This window comes from Tiliqua scincoides, chromosome 1 (assembly GCF_035046505.1).
Source record: "Tiliqua scincoides isolate rTilSci1 chromosome 1, rTilSci1.hap2, whole genome shotgun sequence".
Taxonomy (NCBI): Eukaryota; Metazoa; Chordata; class Lepidosauria; order Squamata; family Scincidae; genus Tiliqua; species Tiliqua scincoides.
In genome coordinates this window covers 133,216,610-133,243,206 of record NC_089821.1, presented here as the reverse complement: position 1 = coordinate 133,243,206, position 26,597 = coordinate 133,216,610, and the positions used below count along the sequence as shown (strand labels likewise).

General features: G+C 42.8%; 2 protein-coding genes across 5 annotated transcripts in view; both read left to right on the top strand.

The window, feature by feature from the left end:
* The window catches only part of MCM3AP (minichromosome maintenance complex component 3 associated protein), a 46,933-nt gene extending 26,464 nt beyond the window's left edge, over positions 1 to 20,469 (top strand). For both annotated transcript variants that reach the window (XM_066631464.1, XM_066631455.1), the window contains exons 19-29: positions 1,195 to 1,263; positions 3,158 to 3,292; positions 3,580 to 3,733; positions 4,732 to 4,990; positions 5,496 to 5,593; positions 7,609 to 7,999; positions 11,191 to 11,448; positions 13,762 to 13,891; positions 14,164 to 14,367; positions 15,408 to 15,555; positions 18,462 to 20,469. In XM_066631464.1, coding sequence (XP_066487561.1) covers positions 1,195 to 1,263; positions 3,158 to 3,292; positions 3,580 to 3,733; positions 4,732 to 4,990; positions 5,496 to 5,593; positions 7,609 to 7,999; positions 11,191 to 11,448; positions 13,762 to 13,891; positions 14,164 to 14,367; positions 15,408 to 15,555; positions 18,462 to 18,608 — 1,993 coding nt within the window. In that variant the 3' untranslated portion in view covers positions 18,609 to 20,469. The remainder of the gene's footprint in view (positions 1 to 1,194; positions 1,264 to 3,157; positions 3,293 to 3,579; positions 3,734 to 4,731; positions 4,991 to 5,495; positions 5,594 to 7,608; positions 8,000 to 11,190; positions 11,449 to 13,761; positions 13,892 to 14,163; positions 14,368 to 15,407; positions 15,556 to 18,461) is intronic.
* A 3,319-nt stretch (positions 20,470 to 23,788) lies between these two features.
* The window catches only part of LSS (lanosterol synthase), a 33,937-nt gene continuing 31,128 nt past the window's right edge, over positions 23,789 to 26,597 (top strand). For 2 of the 3 annotated variants that reach the window (XM_066631486.1, XM_066631478.1), the window contains exons 1-2: positions 23,814 to 23,923; positions 26,138 to 26,309. In XM_066631486.1, the coding sequence (XP_066487583.1) occupies positions 23,853 to 23,923; positions 26,138 to 26,309 (243 nt within the window). In that variant the 5' untranslated portion in view covers positions 23,814 to 23,852. Of the gene's footprint in view, positions 23,924 to 26,137; positions 26,310 to 26,597 lie in introns of all 3 variants that reach the window. The other variant, XM_066631496.1, reaches the window with a different exon arrangement.

Genomic DNA, 26,597 nt, shown 5'->3' with positions numbered 1-26,597 from the left:
ATCTGGGTCTGCACGAGTGCATCTTGGCCTATAGATAGAATGGGAAGGCTTTTTGGAATAAATTCATTTGCTCTTGAACCCTTCTGTTCTCCCGCACCCCCCAATTAGTGAACTCATGCTGTGTTTTGCCCATGTGTTCATCTACATGACATTTGGAAGAAAATACCTTAAATCAGTGGTCTCCAAACTGTTTAGTATGAGGGCCACATTGTATATTTTACACATTTTCACAGGCTGAAAAAAAATCAGTTTTATAAGTGAATGAATGAAATGAATGAAGTTTTGAAAATTAAGTTTCATAAATGAGTAAGTTTTTACATACATCTTTTTGTAATTAACATATTTCTCTTTTGTTCTGAATCAGGTGACAATTATAAAGAAACAATGCTGTGCTTAAACTGAGAAATCATTTATAATGAGTTAAAACATCAAACATTAGCAAATCCTCTGACCAAAAAAAAGTTGCTGGGGGCCAGATAAAAAACTTGTGGTGGGCTGGATGTGGCCCCAGACTTTAGTTTGGATACCCCTGCCTTAAATAATGCAGGGGAGTGTAAATGAAGGAGTGTGGTTAGTTTTAGGACAGTGTGAAAAGAAACTGGTGCATCCTGTGGTGCATTTCTGCATAAACAATATGTAATAGGAGGACACTTAAAATTTTGTGAATGTATTCTGTGCAACTACAGTTTCACTAATCATGTTCATCATACCTACTTTTCTGTCTGGGTATGTCATTTTTATTTTTTTTTACTGGGCACACTTCTTGTTTTGTAGATACGTGTAAAGTGATGTGCAACAAGGAAGTGCATTGTAACACTTTTAGAGCGTAATCCTAGCTTGCCCCTGGGCTGACGCAAGTCCCTTGTGCCGGCCCAAGTCCCTTGTGCTGTGACTTACCTCTGGCTGAGCCACTTTGGTCCCCTGTCTTGTACTGGATACAGCACAGGACTCCTGGCCTGCCTGTTCCAGCGCAAGATAGGATTGCGCTGTTAGTTGTACTACATTTGAGCTAAGTGGCCATTCTTAAGCCATCACTTAAATGATCGATGGATTTGTGTCTGACTTATGCCTTGTGAACCAATTTGTGTCTCTTCCAGGTGTGACTGAGGGCATCATTTTGTAGCTATTTGGGGACAGAGAATGGTTGTGACTCTACATGTCCAAGTGACTGATAAAGCTTCTGTTTGTTTCTAGCTTAGGATGGCTACAGAACAAGACAATCCACCAAATGAAAGTGCAGTATTTTTATCAGCAATTATTATGGTATGTTAGAGATTGTGAGATTTTGTTGGTTTTTTAAAAAATCAAGCTGTATTAGTACTGTTATGAATTCTGAAACTTCCACCTGGAATGATCCTGGCATTATAATAGAAAAGTAATAAATTCCTTTTTTTTTTCTTTTGCTAATTTTGGAACTTAACATTGTTGAGACAAAATTAAACCTTGCAACTCTTTAGTTCATACAAACTACTTTCTTGCATCTGTAATGTTTTATGAGGACTATTTGGAAAGTAACCTCCATTAGACTGTTAAAGAATCAAGATTTAAGGAAAACAATTTAATAGTGCACAAAAGTTATATACCATGCCCATGCTACGTAATCTCCACCTGAATTAAGGCACTTATTAAGTTTTTGGGACAAGGCACGTATTAAGTTTTTGGGACAAGGTTTGGTATCTCCTCATCAAAGAACATTGATGGGGAGCTCAGCCAACTCATAACTCTGTTCTGTGATCTGTGAGTGTAAGGACTGAAGGAAGGTTAGAGGATGTGAGCCTGGAGGGATGGGCACTTAGTCCTGATTGGGGATTGAACTAACAAACAGGTTACTGCTTGCTGCTTGCTTCTGCACATGCTGTGGGTCATGATTGCAACTGTGGTTTTCTTACAGAGGTTACTGCTCAAACAGCGCACTCACGGAACAAACTTTGTCAGTTTGTTTGTCTGTTTGGCTACTGTGTTCCACAGTCCGGATCTTGCACCTAGCGACTTTCACTTGTTTATGTTTATGTGAATGAAAGTGTGATTGGGAATGTAGTGATTTGAGTGCAATCAGGAGCTGCAAAACAGGGTTACGAACTGGCTGAGTTCCCTGGTGGCAACATTCTTTGTTGAAGGGATAAAGAAACATGATATGACAATTGCCTTAATTCAGATGGGGATTATGTGGAAAAGTAGTGTGGGCATAGCATGTAACTTTTGTGCACTCTTAAATTTTCCTTGAGTCTTGTTTCTTTAGCAGCCAAACAGAGGTTACTTTCTGAATAGCCCCGGTATTTAGGAGAATTGATTGTGATGGCTCACTTAGAGGGAGATACCATACCCTTTTAAATTAACTACACTTTTTGAAGTCAAAGATTAAAGTGTAAAGTGGGTGAAAGTTGGTTTTTAAATGGATTTTTAAAAAATTAAAATTGCAATGCAGTGTCCTTTTAAAAAACAAAAAATCTGGTTTAAAAAGTAGTCTGGATTTTAAAATGAACATAAATGTTAAAGCTTTTGTTTATAAGCTTTTTAAATAGAATAATTAACCTCTGTCAAACACCTTGAATGAAAGACTGCTTTTCTGTGTAAATGAAAACCTTGAGGACAATTCTGATAAACCTTGTAAACAACTCAATAAATAATGTGCTTCCTACTGGACGCAGGTACAAGTAGTAGGACCCAAATGACATTCTGTATCTCTTCAGGGTCTTGTCCACTGAGTCTGTATGGGTGATTGCGTATCCTTATTTTATATGCTCTAAACCAGGGGTGTCAAACTTGTTTTATACAGCGGGCCAAATAGCATTTATGATGCCTGCTGAGAGCCGGAAGTGATGTCATTAGGCAGGAAATGATGTCATTAAATCAGTTATAACCAGAAATAAGCACTTAGGAACACGTTAGCTGCAAATGACAGAAGAGAAAATAGGCAAATCTTGATCATATTTCAACTTATGGGAGAGCCCAATTATCATGTGGCCAACCCTTTCAGCATTAACACCTCAGCACTGCACAGCAGCTGAGAGCCCGAGGGCTGGATAAAAAGCTTCTGCAGGCCACATCCGGCTCCTGGGCCTTATGTTTGACACCCCTGCTCTAAACTATCTGAACTCTATGGTGTGAGCAATACTTAAAATATGAATATTTGTAAATTTTGTGTCTTGTGTCTAAGGGATGCAGTGTGGACTCCGTTGGATCTGCCATCATTAGTTGCTGAAAATATTGAGGCACAACAAGAAAAGGTCTTTTGGAAAGTGTTTTTGGTGTTGCCAAGCTATGATGACTATCCAGCTGAGGATCCCAGCAGGTAATAATCACGTTCAGACTGTGCAAGAAAGGCAGTAGCTCTTGATGTTATCTGTATGACCCTTAACACTTGCTATCTTCATAACTGCATAGCATTAATTCATTTGGAAGCTTGGAGCATGTGTCTGCTGAAACTTCCAATTCAGGCTGTGCTTAGAGCTGTGTCTCTCAGTAAGACAATTAATTTATCAATACTCTTATCCTAGAATTAGTTGTGAACACCGTTACCAATTACATCTATGATGATGTGCTAAAAGTGTGTGTGTGTATTTTTTCTTCTGTCTACAGAATTCTAGCAGATTGGTTGAAAGCTAAATTTCAAATTGATAAAAACTTGAAGGAAACTACACCTATGGCAAGCGATGGAATCCAAACTCTTGCATTGCATACATCTCTTCATATACAAGAAGATCGAAGTCTTTGTGTCAGTGTTTGTATAAAGGTCTGTTCAAACAACACTTGCTACGTCTCTATCTTTCTTGGTACTCCACAAGTCCATCACTTTGGGCTGCTGAAGCGGGTGTTTTCCTTTTTTTTTTTCTTTTGCACTGATGCTAATATAGATAACTTTATTTGTATAAAATGGCAATAGAGGCATCCCCTGGTATTCATGGGAGATAAGTTCCCACCCATCCCCACAGATAAGGGGGAACCCTGTCTCCATGTGATCTCTATGCCCCCCTTGTGTCCATTACCCTTGTTTAGCTTCTTTACTCTGGCGCCAAGCAAGAATTGTATGTGTCTTCCTTTTAGCAAATGCTATAAGCTAGCAAGTTTAAAGAATGCAGGCAGCATGAAGGCTAGAGAAGACTAAATATTTTTAAATAAATCACTAAATATTAACAGAAAGCTTCCTTACTGTTAATGTTTGTTTATTCTCTAGCCTTCAGCCTGCCTGCCTGCCTGCTTGCCTTCCAAAAGCTTGCTAGCTTATAGCATTTGGTAAAAGGGAGACATATAACAGTACTCGCTCGGCACCAGGGTAAGGAAGCTAAACAACGGTAGTGGGCATGGGGGGGGAATGGAGAACCAGATCACTGGGTACGGATCCGCCGATACTGGGAAATGCCTATAGTTCTAATTGCTAATGGGGACACTTTGTGGAATATAATTAATTGTCTTGGACAGCTTTAGAAGGCAGCTGGACCAATTTGTGGCGGTTAGGTCTGTCCGTTGCTGTTGACCATGACACCTGACAGATACCTCCATGTTCAGACACAGTGAACGCCTGAGTGCCACTTGCTTGGTGGGTGGACCAATAGCAAGCAAGGGTTGTTGCATTCTGGTGCCGTCTGTGGGCTTTCCAGAATTGCCTGGCTTCTGTGAGAACAGGATGCTGGATTAGGTGGTGCCTTGAATCTGAACTCACACGCCTGCTCTTTAGTTCTTGTATTTGTAACTTTTTCTATAATGAGGTGAATTGTTTGCCTTCCTGCATAGGTGACGCATGGAACTCTTGACACCTCAGAGCTTGATAACCCAGCGATTCAGAAAGAACTACTTGGAACGAGTGGGCTTATTCTTCTTCTGCCTCCTCGACTGAGGAGTGAGGATGTTGCAGAGGAAGATGTTTATTGGCTTTCTGCCCTGCTTCAGTTGAAACAGCTCCTTCAAGCCAAGCCTTTCCAGCCAATAGTACCTTTGGTTGTTCTTGTTCCGAGTCATGGAGATGAAGCTGCAGAAAAGGAAGTAGAGGAAGGTGTGTCACATATCTATACCTTGGAATAACTGCTTAAATTACAGTCAAGACAGAAGCAAGGGCAATAGAATTGCCCCTAGATCCATCTCATAAATAAGAGTTTTCAGTGCTTTAGGGCGCAATCCTAACCCACTTTCCAGCATTGGCATAACTGTGCCAGTGGGGCATGTGCTGCATCCTGCAGTCATGGGGGCCTCCTCAAGGTAAGGCAATGTTCGTTCCCTTACCTTGAAGTTGCATTACCCTTATGATGCTGCTGGAAAGTGGGTTAGGATTACGCCCTTAGTAATCTAAAAAAACCATGGATGAAGTTCTGCTTCTCAACCAAAAAGGACACATGGGTGACTGAATATTCTCAGAGATAAGAGTTTATCTGCAAATTGTGCATCTTTGAAGTTAAGGCAGTATTTTTGTAATAGGCTAGTTTCTTTTTGTCTTCACTCTGTGCCTATCCAAGAGCATAAATGAGTGGCATTATTATAGCAGTGTGTACTTTCTTTTATAGGATTGATGCTACCAGATTTGATTTCAGCTAACCTGATATCAGGTTACATAATTGTTGAAATACCAGATTCTGTGAATGACTTGCAAGGGACCTGTAAGGTAAGAACTAGTTCTGCGGTTATGTTGCAATACTCTGCTAGGTTTAATTGACACAAGGTGTAATCCTACCCAGTTTTCCAGCACTGATGCAGCTGCAATGCAGCCCCGAGGTAAGGGAACAAACATTCCCTTACCATGAGGAGGCTTCCATTACTGTGCTCCCCCCGCCCCCAGGATGTAGTGCATGCCCTATTGGCACAACTGCATCAGTGCTGGAAAGTTGGATAGGATTGGGTCCACAGTTGCAGGTACTATTCTGTGGTTCTCATACTTTTTAAAGCTTCAAGTTAATAAACCAGTAATCTAAGAATGAGAGAGAAACTGAGAAATTTCTGAAATAATATGGGGTTTTAAGTTTGTAGTTGTTACAAGCTAAAGCTTTCAGCAGTACTGACCACCTGATATTTCACTTTCAAATGTCCTTGCCTGTTTCAATTCAACCATCTCACCCTTTTGCTTAGACAGATGGGTTTGGCTGCCCGCTTGGCGGGCATCTGCCAATCTCGGTAGGAAGCTTGGCTTGAAGCTATTGTCTCTGAGGGAAACCAGGCACAGAGAAGGAGCAGTATACATCCAGATAAGTTGCTGTTTGGAAATGGAATTTCAGACAAAGGACAAAGGCTGTTGCAAAAAGATGTAGCTTTTAGAGTATTTCAATGTCCAAAAATAAGGGAAAGCAGGAAAAAAATGGAGCATTTATCACCCCAGAGAGGTGAAGGCAGTGGCTAGAGCACAAGGGCCGAGCAGACAATAGAAGTGAACTGGCTTATTGGCTACCCAGTGAATTTCATAGCTGTGGTGTTATCAGTGATATTCTCATGATACTTTAGTGATGGCCTACAAAACCTCAATCCTGCAGCTAAATATTTTATGCACAAATCCGTGGTATATAATCTTTTGCAATTTAACACTTCCAACATTCACAGCCCAAGGAGTTCCTTTACTTAAGACAGATTATGTACAAGAAAGAATAAATGTGGTACATTACAATTTCACAAGGGTTACACTTGCCCTGTGTGTCATGGGAACTTGTATGCGCACTAGCGTGAAACTTCCCATATTCTCCACTGATCTGTTACTTACAATGCTCTGGTGGTATGTATATGCACTTCACATATGCACTCACAGCATTTGTGTGTGTATGGATCTTTCATCACTGGTCATGATACACCCACCTTTCGACTGGTTTTAGGAAGGTGTTAGGAAGAACAGGAACAGGTATACTAAGTTGAAGGGAAAGCGGTTCCAAGAATTAGATCTTTAGTGAAGGCACACAGACAACCAAATAGCATTTGCTCCCTTACCCTGGGTAGAATGCAGCCGGCAGCAAAGCGTCTTCTTGGATTTGTGTCCACTTTTGAGCAGGCACAGACTCAGAGACCCCTGTCGGGCTTCCCAGCCAGGGAAAGGATATGGCAGCAGACTCCACCCCCTCCACTCTGTCTCCACCCCCTCCTGGGCTCAATCCTCCCCGCGCACCCAGTTATGCCCCGCCCCAAAAAGCTGCACTGGCAGCCAGTGGTTAAACTTAACACTGGCTGCTTCCCGCCTCATCTTCATGATGCTTCATGATGCCGACTTACTCTGGCCCAGCACAAGTGCTCTCCCCACCTTGGGTGCCACAAATGTGCTTTGTGGCACATTTGTGACATCCAGAGCTGGTGGTATGCGCATTCCGCCAGCACTCCAGCCCATAGGATTGGGCCCTTAGTAAGAAAAAGTTATTTAAAGGTGGGGAGAAGAGAAGACGTAGAGATAATCAAAGAACAGGAGTTGTGAGATCAGCAAAGAACAGCTGTTTTGGCCCCAGAAGTACGCAAATAACTTATTCTTTTAGTTCAGTGAATGATTGTAAAATTCAGTAAATGTTGGCTCCATGGCATAGTACAGTGGGGTTGCATGGGGTTACTGTTTCCCCAGGACTGAAAGTTTGCTATGCAAATGAACTGAGATGGAGTTTCCTTTATATCTTCTCTTGTCCACTAGTGAATGTCTGTGCATGCTTCTGTCTACAGCTGTCTGAAGCAATGCAATGGCTCATTTCTCATTGCCCCAAAAACCTCGAGCTTTGCTGTCAGACACTCATACAATATATTGAAGATGGCATTGATCGTGAATTCAACCATCACTTCTTTCAAGACAAGAAGGAAAGACGCCTGGCTGGTTTGCCCTCCCAAGATCCTAGTGCCATCATAGAGCTGTACAACAGCACAGTGCAGTTTTTGGCTGATGTTGCCTCATCAGAAGAACTATGTGATCTGTCTTGGCCTGTGCCTGAATTTGCAGAACCTGGGGGCAACAAGGTGCTTCCCCATCTCCACTGGAACACACCCAGTCACCTAGCCTGGGTGAAGAAGGCGCTCCTGTCCTTCCAGATTCCACATATGGATCTTCCGCCTTTGGGTGGTAAGAAAAGAAAACCTTGAGAAGGATTTCTCATTATGCTGTGTCTGTGTATATTTTGCATACATATATTTGTGTAAAACTTCTTCACTGTCCACTTAATGATGCATTTTGGTAGTTCAGTCATGAGCTAGGTTGCTCAAAGCTCTTGCCAAAGTAAATTAAATCAGAGCACAATCCTAAATGCTCCTTTGGACAGCACAAGTCCCTTGCACCAGCCTGGGAGTGTTGCAAACATGCTGTAAGGTGCGTTTGCACCTTCTTGTGAGTCGGGGAGGCAAGGACACACACCGGTCTCCCCACACAGGAGCAAGCCTCGAGACCAGTAAGTTCACATCAGCTGCACCAGGCTGGCACGGGGCTCTGGGGAGGGTGGGGGGAAGGTGGGACTGGAGTGTTCTGGGGCAGGGGAAGGTGGGCGGTGGGCAGGCCCACGGGAGGTTTAGTCCTGGGAAGGTAGTGGTGTCAGGATTCGGCACTTAGGCCAGATCCTATACCCTTCCCTAGTGACCCAGCGCAGTGCTGGGCTGCTCAGGTCTGTGCCACCTCTTTAGGTAGCACAGATCCAAGTAGCTCCATTGGGTCTGCTGCGACATTACCTGGGATAAGGGGAATTAATTCCCCTTGCCCCAGGCTGAGTCACAGCCAGCCCCAACCTTGTGCTGGATACAGCGCAGGCCTGCCAGCCTGCCTGTTCCAGCACAGGTTAGGATTGGGCTGTTAGTATGTCTATGGGCTGCTACAGGAGTCATTCAGCCTCTCTTGTCAGCTAGTGTGTTTACTCAGAAGTAAGTGCCATGGTGTTTTATAGGACACACCTGCATGGCTGCTGTGTGTGTTGTTTTGGCCTCATTACAGCTGCTCATCTGGAAAGCAAGTAGAACTGTTTCTGCCTTGCTACACATATACCCAAAGCCAAAGTTCACAAATATGATCTAAAACAGGGGTGTGAAACATAAGGCCCAGGGGGCTGGATGCGGCCCCCGGAAGCTTTTTATCCAGCCCTCAGGCTCTCAGCTGTTGAGCAGTGCTGAGGTGTCACTGCTGAAAGGGCAGCCCACATGAAAATTGGGCTCTCCCATATCTTGAAATATGATCAAGATTTTCTCTTCTGTCATTTGCAGTTAATGAGAACAAAGTACAGTGGTGCCTCGCATAACGAAATTAATTTGTTCCGCGAGTCCTTTTGTTATGCGAGTTTTTCGTTTTGCGAAGCGCGTTTTCCCATAGGAATCCATTGAAATTTAATTAATGCGTTCCTATGGGCAAGAAAAGTCAGAACAAAGTCAAATTTGGTTTACAAAGTGTTTATTAAGTGCTCTTTAAAGGCATACATACTGTACTGAGGATTTCAAAAACGGGGGGGATGCTGAGTGGGGAGTTTGAAGGCCGTAATCCTGTGCACACTTTCCTGGGAGCAAGCACAATGGGACTTACTTACATAAACTGACATGAAGATCCTCCCCTTACTAGGGTGGACGGGATCATAAACTGGCATGAAGATCCCCCCTTATTAGGGTGAATGGGATCAGGCTTGCCGGGGGGGGGGGGAGAGGCTGCAATGACAGGTTGCTGGGGGAGGCTTACATTCAGATACTGGATGAGGTGAGTGAAGGCACCCCTCCCCTGCTGTGTGAGTGTGGGGGGGGGCAGAGCATCTGTGTGTGTAAGAGAAGGGGGCAGCCAGTGTGTGTGAGAGAGGGGGGAAAGTGTTTGTGTTGCAGAGAAGTTGTGATGCTCCAGGCTTGGGGTGGGGGGAAAGAGAGTCTTTGATGCTCCAGGCTTGCGGGGGGGGGGGGGGGAAGAGAGAGGCTGCAGTGCTCCAGGCTTGGGGGGAGAGAGGCTGGGATGCTCCAGGCTTGCGGAGGGGGGGCACAAAAACGGGCGGGAGCAAGAACGTGCAATCCCTGACAGGCACACAGGAGCCTGGCCCTGTGAGTGAGTGAGGGGTGGTGAAGAGAGCGTAAGTGTGTGTGTGAGAGGGAGGGAGGGAAGCTGACTGACCCGCTGCTGCGCGAGGAAACCCCAAGAACTCATCATCCTTCCTTAGGGTGAATGTGAGCATAAACTGGCATGAAGAATCCCCCCTTAAAACAAAACAAAACAAACAAAAAAATCATCTTGTGAAGCACGGGTCATAAAAATTCGTTGTGCGAGTCACCAAAAATCGCAAAACGCTTTCGTTCTGCGAGTTTTTTGGTGCGCGAGGCATTCGTTATGCGAGGTACCACTGTACTGATCTCTGACCATCAGCTGCTTAATAATGTCACTTTCTGGTTAATGATGTCACTTTCAGCTCTCAGCAGGCATCCTGAATGCTAACTTTGGCCCTCTGAATGAAACGAGTTTGACACCGCTGATCTAAAAGAACCAGAAAGAACAATTCTTCCCCCTCCCCACCTGTTTTTTTAAACCAAGCAGTGAGGTGACAAACACACCCATTGTTTTACCTTGGATGAACAAATTCCACCTTCACCTTCCTAAGGTGCAGACCAGTTGTCAGTGCAGGTAAGGTGGCAGTGGGGGGTGGATTGGGATAGGGATTGGCAGGGTCAGGGCAGATGGTGGCAGTAGCATATGTAGGATCCTGTCCTGTGCCTGACAAAACCCCATTGGGCTAACAGAGTTACAGCAGCAAAACAGCTGGCATATATGAATAGGACATTGGGGACCAGGGAGTGACTGAGGAGGTAAATAAAAATATATATTTGCTTACCTCTCCTGGCTGGCCTGGTGACAGTGTGTCACGTGCTGCAGGCTGGCAGAGGATAGGATTGGACCATTAGTTGCCTTATAGAAGTAAAAGGGTGAGGCCTCTGCTGTTGGCCAGGGGCTGTGTTTTTAAGAAGGTACACCTGCAGGAATGTTTTCTGTATTGGAACCAGTATGTGAAACAAGAGGCCAGACTGGCCTCCTCATTGCCATTGTTCTGATGGCAGTCAATACCTCACTAGTTGTGTCCAGCCCTTTGAAACCTCTTTGCCTGTGAGTTTTTTGGTTATGGTGATATGCTGCTTTTTTCCATGCTTGTTTTTCCTGTTGAGCTAAACAGATTTTTTGTTGTTTGCTGTTTGTTTTTGGTGTTGTATTGGATTTGTTGTGTTGAATTTGCTAACGTTTTTGAGTGCCTTCTTTTCAGGAAGTATAAGGCAGGTTGTAAATGTTGTGTTTAACATATTTCTCCCTCCCCACAGCTCCTTGGCATCCTGTTTGTGCCATGATTTTCCAGTATTTGTCCCAGGTTGCCAGTTCTCTTCAGACCCAGGAGATACTTCAGTCTCAAATACAGAATTTGCTGAGAAGCACCTACTTGAAGTGGAAGGGCAGGAAGTGTCCCTGTTCAAGAAAAGATGGTCCTTCTGTGGATGAGATCCCCTGGGACAGTTTCTTGGCACTCTGTATTAACCATAAATTGAGAGACTGGAAGCCTCCTCGCCTGCCAGTGATACCAGGTAAGAAATGTTATCTGTATTTCTCTGCTTGATTTATATCATTTCCAGTCTCTTAGAGAAGTTTACAACAGTTTTTCTAAACACTAAAAGTTCGGTTCTTGAGGGGCTCACAACACTGTAAAAAAAAATCAAAATTGAAAAATGGATAGTGGTCTAGAGGATTAAAGAAATGGCATTGTAAACAACTTCTGTTTTAAAAGAAAATAGCAAAATGTCCATTCCACACCATAGATAACTAGCCTGAAAAGTTGTCCATAGGACAGTGTGTTTTTCAGGCAGTCATCTGCTAAACATGCCTGTTGAACAAAATATTGCAGAATGGGCTCAGCAGGGACCAGAGTTCAGTCTCAGGTGTCATAAGAACATAAGAAGCTCTTCTTATGCTGGATCAGGCCAAGGGCCTCTTTAGTCCAGCTTCCTATATCTCTCGGTAGCCCACCAAATGCTTTTTGCAACAAATGCAAACGCAAACCAACAAGATACCTATATCCTGTTGCCACACCTTTGCATCCAGAGATGGGCTACCTCTAAAACTTGGAGGCTGTATACATATTTTGACTTGTATATTATGATGGACTTTCCTCCTCTTGTCCGGTCCCCTTTAAAAGCACCCAGGCCAGGTGCCATCACTATGTCCTATGGAAAGGAGTTCCACAGATGAATTAGGCATCATCATGATACTCTCTCAGGTTCTGATCAAGAAGTAGATGCACCTTTATTTCTGGTCCTGGAATGCTCCTCCTTCCCAGCAGCTTCAGGCAGAGGACATTTCTGTAGCTTTTCACCCTGTCAGCAGTTTCTTGTTGTTCCACTTTTATTGCTGGAGTTGGTCTCTCATCTCTTGTATCATCATTGAATCATGAGCAGCGCAATCCTATCTTGCGCTTGAACAGGCAGGCCAGAAGGCCTGCGCTATATCTGTGCAAGATAGGGACCCAAAGTGGCTCAGCCGGAGATAAGGGGAAACTCTTCCCCTTACTGCCGGGTAAGCCACCATGACCCCAGTGCATCTCCTCAGACTTGCACCACCTCAGGAGTTGGCATAAGTGCAAGGAGAGTGCTTGCAGCTGCTCTGCGCTGCTGGGGAATGGGGGCTAGGATCCAGTGTATCTGCCAGGTCCCTGCCCCGGGACTGCCTCCTTCTTGCCCTTCCCAGACCCTTGCATTGGCCAAGCTCGGCTGACACAAGCCTCCTGTTTCAAGTTGGCACAGAGGCTGGATTCAGCCTCTGTAGGCTGGCGCGCATCCCTGCACTGCCGAACTGACTCTTGAGGAGGTGCAAATGTGCCTTATGGCATGTTTGCGACCCTCCTGGGCCAGCGCAAGTCCGCCAGCCCAAGGCGCAGTTTGGATTGCGCCCATACAGTTTTAAAGGTAATAATGAAAAGTAAGAGGTAAGTGTTGGACTCATGGCTACAGGGTAATCAGTCACAGACATTGCTGCTAGGCTTTTTCTGCAGATAGTAGTGCTGTAGAGCTGAATCATGCTCCTGGCGCATACATCTTCACAGAACCACCATCTGCAGAAGAAGCCAAGCAGTAATGTCAGTGACTGATCACCCTGTAGCCATGAGTCCAACATCTTATACTTTCAGTTATGACTTTAAAAACAGTCCATAATTCAGTGAAGAGGCTGGTACAAGAGGTTGATGGCATATAAACCCCATAGTAAAATGGGAAAATTTCAAAATATAAATGTGAAGTATATTACTTTATAATTTGTTTCTTTAACTTATGGATTTGGGGGTAAGTCCAACTGATTTCAGAATTTACTCACTAGTAAGTGTGCTTAGGATTGCCACAATAGCAAGCATGCAGCTTATTTACTCTTCCTTCATGCCAGACAAATATTGGGTATTTTCTAGTCTGTGTTTGATAAATAACACATTCAGTAATTTGACAATTAAAATGGTATCAGTTGTTTCAGCTGTGATCCATGGGCCACCAGCATTTTGCAACATTCTGTCAGGTGGTCCCTAACACCACAATGAAAATTGCAAAATACATACATAAGACCTTATTGGCATAGAAATTGCAAAATAAAATGCTCTTGGGGTTTTCAGAGCAAATAAAGATAAACACCAGGATTCAAATAGTATGTGTCCTAAACATTTGAATGAAAGTAATAACTGCATCCATCCAGAGGTAAATTTGTGGTTGTCTTTTAAAAATGAGCATTCAGTGTTTCCATCCTATAAAACTGGTGCACATTTTCTGTTTCCGTAATAGAAAGGAAATTTCTGTTGAAGCTGGAAAATCTATGCTATTCCTGATTTAATGTGGTGTTTTTTTGTTTGTGTTTGCATCTAACAGAAGCAGTGAGCAACGATGGACAGATGTATGTCTATTATTTTAAGGAGCACTTGAGAAAATTCACTCCTCCTTTCTTATGGGAAGAAGCCAGATTGAAAACTCAGAAAGAGATCCAGCAAAGTCAAGGAAGGTGAGATTTTCCGACTCTTCTGTGATGTGTAATTATGCTTGTGGGCTTCCTAGAAACATTGGGCTGGCCATTGTTGCAAATAGAATGTGGGACTAGATAGACCCTTAGTCTGTTGTTTTTTTTGTAATGTTTTTCAACTGTATTTGCAACTGTATTAATGTAATGTTCACTGTATTTGCAGATTGTTTGTCCTTAGTGAATTTGCTGAAATCTTTCAATTTAGGGGTAAAAAGGTATCAGTTGTTTTTTAAAAACCATTTCTTGTCCTTCAGATCCAAAGTAAAGATTCAGTCTTTTCCAAAGCTATCTTCTTATTCATTGTCTCCACCTAAATATGGTGCCAACCAGGAAAGTGTGGATGACAAGGAATTGAGTATTTCCAAAAGAGCAGATTTCACCGTGTCTGTTTCACCTGTGGATCATCTCCCTGAGTGCCTGTCTGCCAGGCTGCAGCTGGAAAAAGCAGAAAGCAGGAGGTAAAGCCTTTTCCTTTCCTTTGCAAATCTGTCTCTCTCACATTCAGTGAATAGGAGGAGGGAGAAGTAGGCATTAGAACCCAGCAGGTGCTAGAGGGCAGTGAAGAGGGAGCAAGCAAATAAAAAGAGCTGGGGTACATGAGCAGGGGAACAATAAATGTGATCATTGGAATCCCTTACTGTTTCTGTAAAGAGTGGGCCATGTCAAAGGGACTTGGAAGGTCTTTATGACACGCACAACCGCTTTGATGAAGGCTTTTTCACTGCCTGTTACCAAGTGGCGTCCAGGAAGGGATTTGGGAATGGGAAGGGAGGCAGGAATTTTACAGGCAGGTTTTAGCAACCTTTTTTTTTTTTTTTTTTGCATCGGCATAGTGTGAACCTGAAGTTCAATAGAATCTTGGATTGCTTCTGGTTACTGCAAGGGGTACTACTGTCAAGTTAGGTTTATGTCTGGGAGCCAAGTGCAAAATTGTCCTGTTTCCTGCCTAAAATATGCTGACTTTGGTACACCCCACCTGTCCAGATAATGCACCTGGAAAAAGGATAAAGTAGGAAAACCTGGGCTCTCCTGTCTCTCCTCTTCACATGTGTTTGATCCTTCCCAAGTGTCAGACTCTCCCAGCGTACTCTTGGTGCTCAAGGCACCACATAGTATGAGAGAACAAATTCTGTGCTTGCCTTTTTCTTTTCTGACCTGTTAGGTTTACCCAGTTAGCTATTCCTGGTATGTAGTGCAGCAGCTTCTTCAGTACAGGTAAGATGTTAATAGGGTTGTTGAACTATTTGATTTTGGATCACATCCTCAAGCTTTAGATATCCTGACCAGAGAGCAGACCTGGCTGTCTGAGTCCCAGGCCCCTTGAAGTCTTGCTTATTGAACCCAGTAGAACAGGCTCATTCATCCCTAGAAAGTACAGATAGGAAACGTGCTGGAAAATCCAAGTTTAATTTTATAATTATGTGAACCTAAAGCAAAAGAGAAAAACTTGTAGTCACATCTGAACCATGTGTGATTTTTTTTTTCTTGTATGGTCTAGGTTTGATGAGCAGCTGCAGCAGTTAGTTGAGAACTCTAAGCCATTCCAGGATTCTTCATCTCTTCCTCTTTATCTACCTGAAGTTCTGGTATCTATGCCTCAGATTATCCACCCACTGACCAAAGCACCGACATCAAGAAGCCCAGAGGTAAAACTCTAAAATGATAGAGTAAAAAATGGAAAAAAAACCCAACAGCAGAGCAGTTGTCCCTGGGTTGGCTTAACTTTAGTGGACTATGTTAAGTTTTTAATGAGAAAAATAAGTGAAGAACACCTTATTGAGCTTTGGAATTAGGTAGTGGGTTACTGATATTTTGGAAACTGTTCAGCCTAAAAGTTTATGTGCTGGCTTTTGTATGGGTGTGAATTGAGAGGGCACAGTGCTCTGAACAGAATACTGGGAGGAATGGGGGTCATCTGAGTGTCACCATTGAGTGAATTAAGGGCACAATCCTAACCAGATCTACTCAGAAGTAAGTCCTATTGTGTTCAATGGGAGTTACTCCCAGGAAAGTGAGGTTAGGATTGCAGCCTAAGGGTCATTAATTAAGGTATGGCACAGGGAGAAGGGAATATTGCTACAGAGGAGAGTAGCAATTGAAGGACTCCTTTCCAGCCAATGAGTTACTGATATAGCCTTTACATAAGAACAGCCCCACTGGATCAGGCCATAGGCCCATCTAGTCCAGCTTCCTGTATCTCACAGCGGCCCACCAAATGCCCCAGGGAGCACACCAGATAACAAGAGACCTCATCCTGGTGCTCTCCCCTACATCTGGCATTCTGACTTAACCCATTCCTAAAATCAGGAGGTTGCGCATACACATCATGGCTTGTACCCCATAATGGATTTTTCCTCCAGAAACTCGTCCAATCCCCTTTTAAAGGCGTCTAGGCTAGACGCCAGCACCACATCCTGTGGCAAGGAGTTCCACAGACCGACCACGCGCTGAGTAAAGAAATATTTTCTTTTGTCTGTCCTAACCCGCCCAACACTCAATTTTAGTGGATGTCCCCTGGTTCTGGTATTATGTGAGAGTGTAAAGAGCATCTCCCTATCCACTCTGTCCATCCCCTGCATAATTTTGTATGTCTCAATCATGTCCCCCCTCAGGCGTCTCTTTTCTAGGCTGAAGAGGCCCAAACGCCGTAGCCTTTCCTCATAAGGAAGGTGCCCCAGCCCCGTAATCATCTTAGTCGCTCTCTTTTGCACCTTTTCCATTTCCAGCCTTTGGTGTGAAGGTGCTATTGCTGCATGGCAGGATTGGTAAATGAGTAAGGTATCTGGCTGGATGAAAAGTGGAAGGAGTTATTCTTTCCCAATTTTGTCCTCCAAGTTTCCAAATGCAGTAGCAGCCAAGACTTTAAGGGATGGGACGGTGGATTGCAGTGGTTCACCTTGAGTCCATCCTTCTGTCCGCATGCCTTGTCCAGCAGTCTTTGAGCTACAGGAGGCATTATTTCAATTCTGGTGTGCTATCCACTCTGCTGTCCACCTTCTTTCTGAGCTGACTGGGGCAGTCTAAAGGTGTTAGAAGTCCCCCAGAGTATTGGTTTTGGGTTTTTATAATTTCCACACCAAGGCTTCCTAATCAGGTACAGCTAATGTTTTCATGGCTGCATTGGGAAGCATTGACCTATCTTGTCTGCTCATGGAGCTGGCCACAAGTTGTATTGGTGTTTTCTGCTGGATGGGGTGATGATCACTTGACTTGTAGAGGAATTGGATCATTCCTTTGTAATGTAAGTTTAGACTGACTTGGAGCCCAAAGTCTGCAAGGAAGGCAACCTTATTAAAATGATCAACCCTCAGAGTCTCATTTATCTAGATGGACTCCTTGATGGCTTTGGGGGATTTTCCTGCTGTGATGGTTCTTTCAAAGTCCTGGTTGATTTCTGGAATGGGAAGGTGACTAGGCCCGTTAACATGACTGTTCCTGAGCATGTTTTCCTTTTGCATGACTAAATAGCTCCCTGTGTCTCTGCAGACCTGATGATAATTAAACAATTGGGGTAGCTAGTGCAACGATGGAGGAGAACTTGTGACCAATCTGACTGATCACAGCTAGAAGCAGTTTAAGGACTATGCAGGACCTTTTCCATCACTGTTCTGTCAGCACAAAGTTGGTCAGCAGGGCTGTTCTGAGTAGTGAAGGACCTCTTGCATCAGGGCACACAGAGATTTGAAAGTTACCTCATGAACCCACTGTGATCAATTTCAGAGACATTTTGCAAGTGAAATCCCTTGCATCCATTCCAACTTGGACTCTATTTTGACAGAAACAACTGGGGTAGCTTTTTGGGTTTTTTTTAGCTCACGCAAACTTAGAATATGGACAGGATTTCTGGAAAGTGTGAGGTTGACCACTTGCTTGGTCAACCTTTGCCCATCTTCCCTTTTAAGGCAGCCAGAGGAGGAGTGATGGAGAGGGTGAAAAGTGTGACCAGTGCTGTCCTGAACAGAGGGGTTCTACCATCCAGCTTGAAAATGGTGCTATGAAACTTTTAGTGGAAAAACCCCAAATGGCCATTCCATGGGTGCGCAGTCTGCAACAGTGCCACAAGTTTTCGACACACTTGAACAGGAGCAGAAGGGCAACTGCCTGTCTGTGGCATAGTCAGGCATAGACTTCTCCCCTTCCAGGCTGTGCTGTTTCCCAGCCCAGTGAACTTGAGGTCAAAGCAGTTTAGTGGCCCTGTTAGATACTTTGGACTTGGATTGTTGCTGATTTGACAGAAAAGTTTGCTATCATTGTACTGAAGGAAATTCTGGCATCCATGGTCTCTGCTGTATTATCAAGCTTTTTTTACTGTAATCTTTCAAACATGCAGGGTGACTCGTAAATTTCATGTCCTGCACCAGTAGCAGCATTTGAATGGTAATAAAGCACATTTGTGAACAAATGTGATAAAATTGATATTTGTACTTGGTTGTTTTAGAGTAAGTGTTGATGGTCTCAAAGAGGTGTGCCACTTTAACTTCCTGGTTAAAAACTGTCCTCACAACTTTTTAAACTTTGATTTTGACAGTTTTCTCTGTTACTCTCTATTCAGGCTGGAAGTTGGATGGAATTGAAAGACATAGACACCTCTCTATCGCATAGACTTGCGTACTTGAAACAACTGATCAGGTCTAATGAAGAAGAAGAAATGGCTTGTAAACTACACGTGTCTACTTTGCTAGACATGATGGATTCTTGATTAGAATCAACAAATGTGTGGAGGGAAGACTGTTCACATTTGAGGACAAATACTTATAATGAATTAAAAGTTCAACATTCAACATCAAAATCAGTTCATGCATTTAAAAACATGGGTGGTACTATTTTTCAACATAACAAAGCCTAAGTTCCTCTCTGGAGCACATTGCTACTTCCTTGTGAGCTTTAGTTCTTTCAGGTTTCCTTTTTGGTAGAACATTGGAAGCTGGAAATCTTTTCCTCATGATTCAGAGCAGTACTTGGTCAATCCCCAAGGGAGAAAAAGGAATGTATGTGTCCAGACCATTGTGAACTTTAAAAAAAAAATTTAAATGAAAATTCACATCCAAGAGGACAAGCTTTATGTTGCGCAATTCCTTGGTTCCACAAGTTCAAAACGTAACATGAAACCAGGTCCCTAACCTCAGAGTAATACGTGATTCTCTAAAGTAGTATAATGCAAGATTATTGATACATGGTAATATATCCTGTCTAAGAACAGCTTTCTTTAAGGCAGTTTTCAGAGACGTGCTGTCTTAACTTGCACTTGTGATAAACATTCATACCTAGGACATTTTGAATTGCACCTCTTTGCAATTTCAGGTATTACCATTACATCCTATTAGGACATCAAGTTCATATCGTCATGAGGAGAGCCACAATTTCTTAATAAAGGAGTTCCCAACCTTTCGGCATTGTGACCTACCTTGTCCTCTATGGTGGGTCATGACGCTCCTGGTGGTGCCAGAGGGAGCCCAGAAGAGCCTCTGGAGGGCTCTGTGTTGAGCCAAGCTGCAGACCCACTCTGTCGGCCTCCATGGGCCTCAGAATGGCCCACTAAAGCCTCCAGAAGTCACTTCCAGTTTTCAGAAGCAAATCTGACGTGGCTTTCAAAAACTGGAAGTGGCTTCTGGGGGTTTCTGCGGGTCATTCTGAGGCCCGCAGAGGCCGCTAGAGTGGGTCTGCAGCCTGCCACAACTCAGAAGAGCCTTCTGGAGACTCCGGGTAAGTTGTTCAGCTTTCAGAATGTCTCCTATTTGGACCAAGGGTGGATGGGAGGGCCCAGCCTGCGACCCACCTCGTGGGCTTGCGACCCACAGTTTGGGAACTCCTAATAGGATTGTTATGAAATTGACAATAGTTTCTTTGATCAAAAATCTCTCATTCATTCTTGGGGTATCTGTGCCTCTGGCCTACCGATAGACATAAATATTTCCAATATTTGTCATCCTCATTAATGAATGGAAATGCTTAAGTGAAAAGTAGGTAGTTGAAAAAAGTATTTTAAAAGTTGAGGGACCCTGGAAGATCTTGCATCATCATGAATTACTAGACTTGGTTCCTGAGGGACTGCTTCTCTTACATTAACATGAATCATTATGTGTGCTTATATATTTTAGGAATAGATTTTTTTTACTTTTTAAGTGTATTTGTTGCTATTGTTCCTTTTTATTTGAAGTGCACAAGAAATAGTTTCACTATTCTGGGCAGACATTGCATTTTTTCTTCTGAGAACATACCACTGTATTAATATGAGAAAATTCATAGAGCATATTAATGTCAAAGTTTATACTTTTGTCAAGAGAGTCACAATCTCCTGTTAGGATTATTCTGAAATATAGAAACTGTAAAGCGAGCAATAACCCCCTTATGCAAGAATTGGCTGCTGTACCCTTTTAAAATGAATTTGTGGTCTCCCTTGTGATTTTGATACTGATGTTGCAGACTAACATGCCTAGGGTCTAGATGCTTTCTTTCCAGTATTTTTCTCTTAGTGCACAATACTGGATATAGTATATACTTTTATTTTCTGTTGTAACTGGTGATGTGGAATAAATAAAAAACATTGCAACACTATATAATTTCAAGTATGAATTCTTTCACAATCACAGTCGACCTTTATTAGGCATAGAACTTAACAGTTGTCCGAGCAGCTTACACACGTTGATATGAATTCTAAACATGGGCAGAGCTAACCAGTAAGTATAATGAGCTAATGTTCATTATTGATAAAAACAGTTCTGTCATTACCATGGCTGCACATAGTATCTCTCACAGTGCATATGATGACACCATAGATAATTTGGTATGTTCCTTGCTGCAGCAGTGCTCAAGTTCCTTGCTGCAGCAGTGCTCAGAAGCTCAAGGCCAAGAGTGCTGCTTGCCTGCCCATTGCTCACTCAGAGGCAACAGATCTTAGAATCTCCTGTTTGCTTGGCTCAATCTAGTGAAGCTGGCAGCACCACCAGTGAAATTACTTTTCACACTAGCAAAACCCCATAGTAGGTTGAGGCCTGTGAGGAGCTTTCTTTACACATCCTGAGTCATGATGACCCTAGCCTAGTCATTCTTCGTTAGTACAGCTGTTAGTTTGGGCCACCTTCCCCTTGTGGGAGAAGACAGATGCAAAATAAGAACTGAACAGCTTTGCCTTGTTTACTTTTTACCTTACTTGTTGAGCTAAAATTGATTCCTAGAGAAGTTCACATCAGTTCAAAATACTGCTGTGTATGTGTATGTATTCACACACAATGAATCTGAGCCCTCTTGCTTTCGGGGCTATTGGGGCTTTTAATCGTTTAACATTTTATTCCTATTGAAGGGCTCTGCAGATATGACCCCACATCAGGAAGAGGTTGCCTCTATTTTGGGACGGAGAATGTTATCTCTCTTTTCAAATAAAGTAGTATTTTTATACAGGCTTAGGGAATCTGCTTACTGAGTCTGTGGATGGCCCAATTTTGCTATCAATTCATATGGGGGTTTGCTATTTGCTATTAAAGGGAATGTCAAACACAACTGAGTACAAGACAGGCTCCTGCTCCATTGTGCTGTATTTTTTCAAGGAGTGATCTGTTCTTTCCTAAATCCAGGCAATATTATGATGATCTCAATAGGACTTTTAAATATTCTCCTGCAAGCAATACTGTGACAAGAACAGTCAATGTGAACAGGAGGAGTATGAGTGATGTGTAGGAAAGGAAAAAAAATAGTAGATGGTGCCCATGCAGTCAAGGTACTTTTTGCTTACATGCGCATGCACACCAGTTCTTGTGTTTAAATTTCATCACACAGTGATCAAGTACATTTTTAAATACTTGTATTCTGCTTTATAGCCCCAAGACGCTCTCACAGCTCACAGATAGAGTTATTAACTCTCTGGCATTGAACTAAAGTCTCCAGGAATCAGTATCAAGCTGCAGGTGACTACAGAAAGCTATATCACGGATTTTAGGAGTGCTTCTAGGATATTACATTATGTTAGTGGAAAATAAGTCAGAGTTGACAACCTTACTCACATGGTGTCAGGCTCATTTATGGTGCCTTGTTCCTGGTTTTCCCAGCTGTGGCACTTTGTCCACTGTCCCTGAGGCAGCAGCTGCTCACAAAGACCTCTAAGACAAGAGATGGGAGCAGGTGCAGTTCAGCCTGTGATGGAGGCAGAAGTTACTGAGTGCTTTAAAAAAAGAAAAGAATGAAAAACCTAGATTAATTTATTTAAAAAGTGACAAGACCTTTGCATTTTTCAAAATTGCATCATCCTGGGAAAACAAAGGCTGAGATTCATGGGAGATTCATGGAAAAAAGGTAGGAAAGAAGCAGGGCCAACTGGGATGGAAAGTTTATCTTGAAACTTTTATCTTGAACTTTGCTACCATACAGAGCCTTGTGGAGCCTCCTCTGTTCAGGCTAACATGGCGGAAGGAAAACGGACACTGGCATTTCTGTGACTGGCATTAATGTGACTCCCATATCTGCTTTTGCATATCACCTTGAATGTTCCTGGCCAAACTGTTTCTACAAATAAATACATAACAAGACAAGACAAGAAACCTTTATTGGCATGTTAATAAATACATAAAACCTGTACAACAGGCATGTCCAACTTCGAACAGGTCGTGATCTACTTTTTCCGGCCAAAAGTGCCGGTGATCTACCACCATGAAAATTAAGTTTCAGATTAGTTTCAAATTCAATTTTAACCCAATGAAGTTGGAGGATCCCCCCCCCCATTTTTAATGAACCTTCTGTCATTTGCTTGGATGTGATCAGCTGTTAAGCAAAAACAAAACAGAGAGTCGAAGATCCAGAAAGAACTGCGAGGGGAAATGGAAAGTACATTTTTTCTTAAAGTTTTATTGAGTAATAACTTTCTTTAACTTTTATTGAGTAATTTGTGTTAAATTTAGGTTGAGTATTGAACCAGGCTGATCTTGCACAATCTTTAATATTTTACTCTTGCTCGTTAGTCTCATTAGTCTGAGCCTGCATTTCATCCACCAGCTTTTTGAAGTTGGGTGAATATTGTGTGAGGGCCAGTCTCAGGGAATCCTGGAGATGTTCATCTGTCATGTTGGAACATTGTGTACTCTTTGTCATTTTCAGATGGGAAAATGCAGATTCACACAAATAAGTTGAACCGAAACAGGAGTGTACAGCTTCACTGCATCTTCTCAAGTTGGGAAATTTGTCTCTAGGCACTAGCTTCCAAAACAATTCTTGCTCAGCACGGGTCTTGAGAAAAATGTCATTTTTAAAGGTTAATAGTTCGTTTTCAAGAGATGGCTTGTTCAATGAGTAATTTTTACTGATAGTAGTTGTAGTTTCTAGTGGGTCCCGAGCCACAGTTTTAAAAACACTGCTGTATGGAATAATATAAGTACTATATTCAGGGTAACCAGATGTCCTCTTTTTCCAGGACGTATCCTCCTGTCCTGGAAAATAATTTAAATGTCCTCCTTTTCCCTGTGAGCTGCCCCTGCAGGCAGTGCAGAGCTTATTTGTAATTAATAAATTGTATGAAAGAAATATAGTTTTATATTTAATAGTAAGTAATAGTGTTTAAATTAACCACACGAAATCAATATACAAAATGTTTTTATCTTTTATTTTGTTAAGTCCTACATTTTTCTTGGATGTCCTACATTTTGGGGTGCCTGGTCCTCTTTTGAGGCTATGACACGTGGGCATCCTGACTGCACTGGATTCTTCAGTACTCCAAACATCCAAAGAAAAAAACTCGATCACATTAACACCCAAGGACATCGCTGATTGGCTGGGGTTGGCATGGTCTTATATGAGTCCAGATCAGGCGTTGCGCTGTGCACCTTGGGAGTTGAAGTTCTTTCACAGGGAGGCTATTTTGGAGTTGCTTTCAGTAGAAGACTTCACATCCCAGCATGCTGCGGGGGCCAGGGGCGCAGCATGATACTGGGGCGAGTTGCTTGGCTCGTGGACTCCTCCTATGAGAAGTAGTGAATGCAGGTACAGACTTTGCTTGGGTGACATCTGGCTGCTCAATAGGATGGATGGGGGGTGAGTATAGCAGAGACTTTGCTCTGGGATAGGGATGGGGAGCAGCCCTCTTGCATTTGCAGCACCGGTTGATTTATTTACAAAGGGGAAAACGTGCTGCATGGAGGTGGAGTTGTCAGGCTGTGTTTACTGCTTCTCTTATCTGGAAATTAAGGTGGGCACCTTGAACATGCAGTGTCCATGCTTTTGGGTGCTGGACTGACAGTCCAATCCTATGCACGTCTACTCAGAAGTAAGTCCCATTAGAGTCAATGGGACTTACTCCAAGGAAAGTGTGGACAGCATTGGGCTGCAAGTTTGCAAGGACCTTAAGCCAAAGGTTTTTTTGATCCTATATGACCCTTGCCTTTTGGCAATGGATGCAGAACAGTGTGAGCCCTGTTATGGGAGAGGTAGCAAAATTTAACTTCACTGCAGGCATCCATTCTGTGCTTTTAAAATTTTGAAATATAAATTATATCTATAATACAATAGATTGTGTCCTATAAAATTAAGCATGTAGGACACACTTCCATGTTTTTTAAAAATAGGTACCAGCAGTGGTGTAGCTAAGGGGGTGCAGGGGGTAGCAGTTGCACCAGGCATCAAGCTTTAGGGGGGCAACAAGCTGAGCTTGACACTAGTTACCAAAACTGTGAAAATCTTGGTATGTATGAATAATGCCATCATGTTATATATCATTGGAAAGGTAATTTAATACAGAATGCAATGAAACAAACTGCATTGGAATATCTGTATTCTATAAAAAGTTATGGCCAATTAAGCAGAAAATGAAAACACAACTGCCTTATGGAACAAAAAGTGTATTTCTGTAACTCAAAATGGACCTTTCTTTTGTATTTCTTTTGAGAAATAGACTCTGTTCTGGAAGTTCCAGGCTGTTTGTCAGATGCATGCTGCATTTCCCCCTAGCATTTCCGCCCTCAGAACAGGTTCAACAGGTATTGCACAATATCTCTTTAGATCAATGTTTCTCAAACCGTGGGTCAGGACCCAGCAGGTTGATCACGAGCCAATTTCAGGTGGGTCCCCCTTCATTTCAGTGTGCATTTTATTTTTAAAATACACAGGTCAACACACATTTTGCTTCCTTAAACATTACACCAATTCCTGGGTATATTTGGGGTGCTGATTCCAAAAATGGTATCCGTTTTGTTCTATCACGTCTAGTTTTGGAGACACAGTATAGCCTCTTTAGTGAATGGTTCAAGCAGCTTCCTCATGAGGAAGCCTACACCATGGCTTCCTCATGAGGAAGCTGCTTGAACCATTCACTGATGAGGCTATACTATATCTCCAAAACTAGACGTGATAGGGCAAAACGGATACCATTTTTGGAATCGGCACCCCAAATTCATATCAAACCACCACAAAGTTTGGGAAAAACTTTTCTGATCCTCAGTTTTGTAGTCCTGTGATATTAGACTTGATGCCACCATGCTTCATGACTGCATTTGGGGAAATGTTACAGATCTGTACTTTTGTACAGATTTGGTTTGCCAAATTCCCTTTTCAAGCTTGTGCTAGAGAACTCATGCCCTCTTTAAGCTAATTAAAGAGGCTCAAACCCAGCTAGCTTGAGCTGTATACTAAACTACCACTGCAGCACCAATGGGAAGCTAACTAGCAGGTAGCTTGCCTGTGGGGCTCCCAGTCCTCAAAGCAGCAGCACCCCCTCAGCTCTCCACCACTCAGCAGTCTCCGTTCAGCTAGCAGGCAGTCATTTAGTCCATTAGTCAGTTCTTTAGTCAGATAGCTACCATGAGTCTGTCCACCAATTTGTTGCCTGTCTGTCAGTCTACCAGTTCATTAGTCAGTCCATCAGACAGTTTTAGTCCTTCCTCCAAACTCTTCTCATTCTACTTGAACTTTTCTTTCTCCATGTGCTGCTTTTGAAGAAAAAAAACACGTTGATTTTTTTTGGTAGTCTGAACAGACTGTGACTGTGGGGGTGTCGTGATTAGTTCCTACACTTCAACATTTATCACTGATGAGGGAAGATTCTACAATGCCAAATAGGACAAATCTATGATTAATGAAATTCTCAGACTTCATAGTGACTAAATGCAGAAAATCTGGCACCTTAACTGTATAGCTACTTCTGTTGTTATCCAGTGCTCCCAGTGCTTTGATTTTTTTTTTTTTGGTCCGGAAATATACTAAAATGGATTTAGTCTTTGCAATTTATTTGTTTCCTTTGCCCACTTGCTCTAGGTGTTTGCGGAGAAGAAGGGGTGGTCCATATAAAACAGAACCTGCTACAGACCTAACCCGCTGGCGCTTGAGTAATGAAGAGGGACGGCAGCGGTGGCGATATATCACAGGTGGCGAGGATTATGACCGGGAACAGACAGGGTTAGAGGCTCACTCTCTTGGACTGAACACGGTAGATGGCTGAAATTCCTTGTCTATTAAGTGCTGAATGTGAGATACTACACAGAAAACATCTAATTTCATTAATTCTGGTTGGTTATTTTCACCTACAGCAGTGATCTTTCAACTTTTAGTTGTACAAACCTATCTGCTGAGGAGTCCCTGTGCATTGCTTTTGATCTAAACTTAAGAATAGACTAGGACACACGTTTTGTTTCACATGGAGCTTGTCAGTTTCTTTGTGTGACAAGAAAATGTATCCTAATACACAATGCTCCACTGTGTCTGTATGGCTACTTAC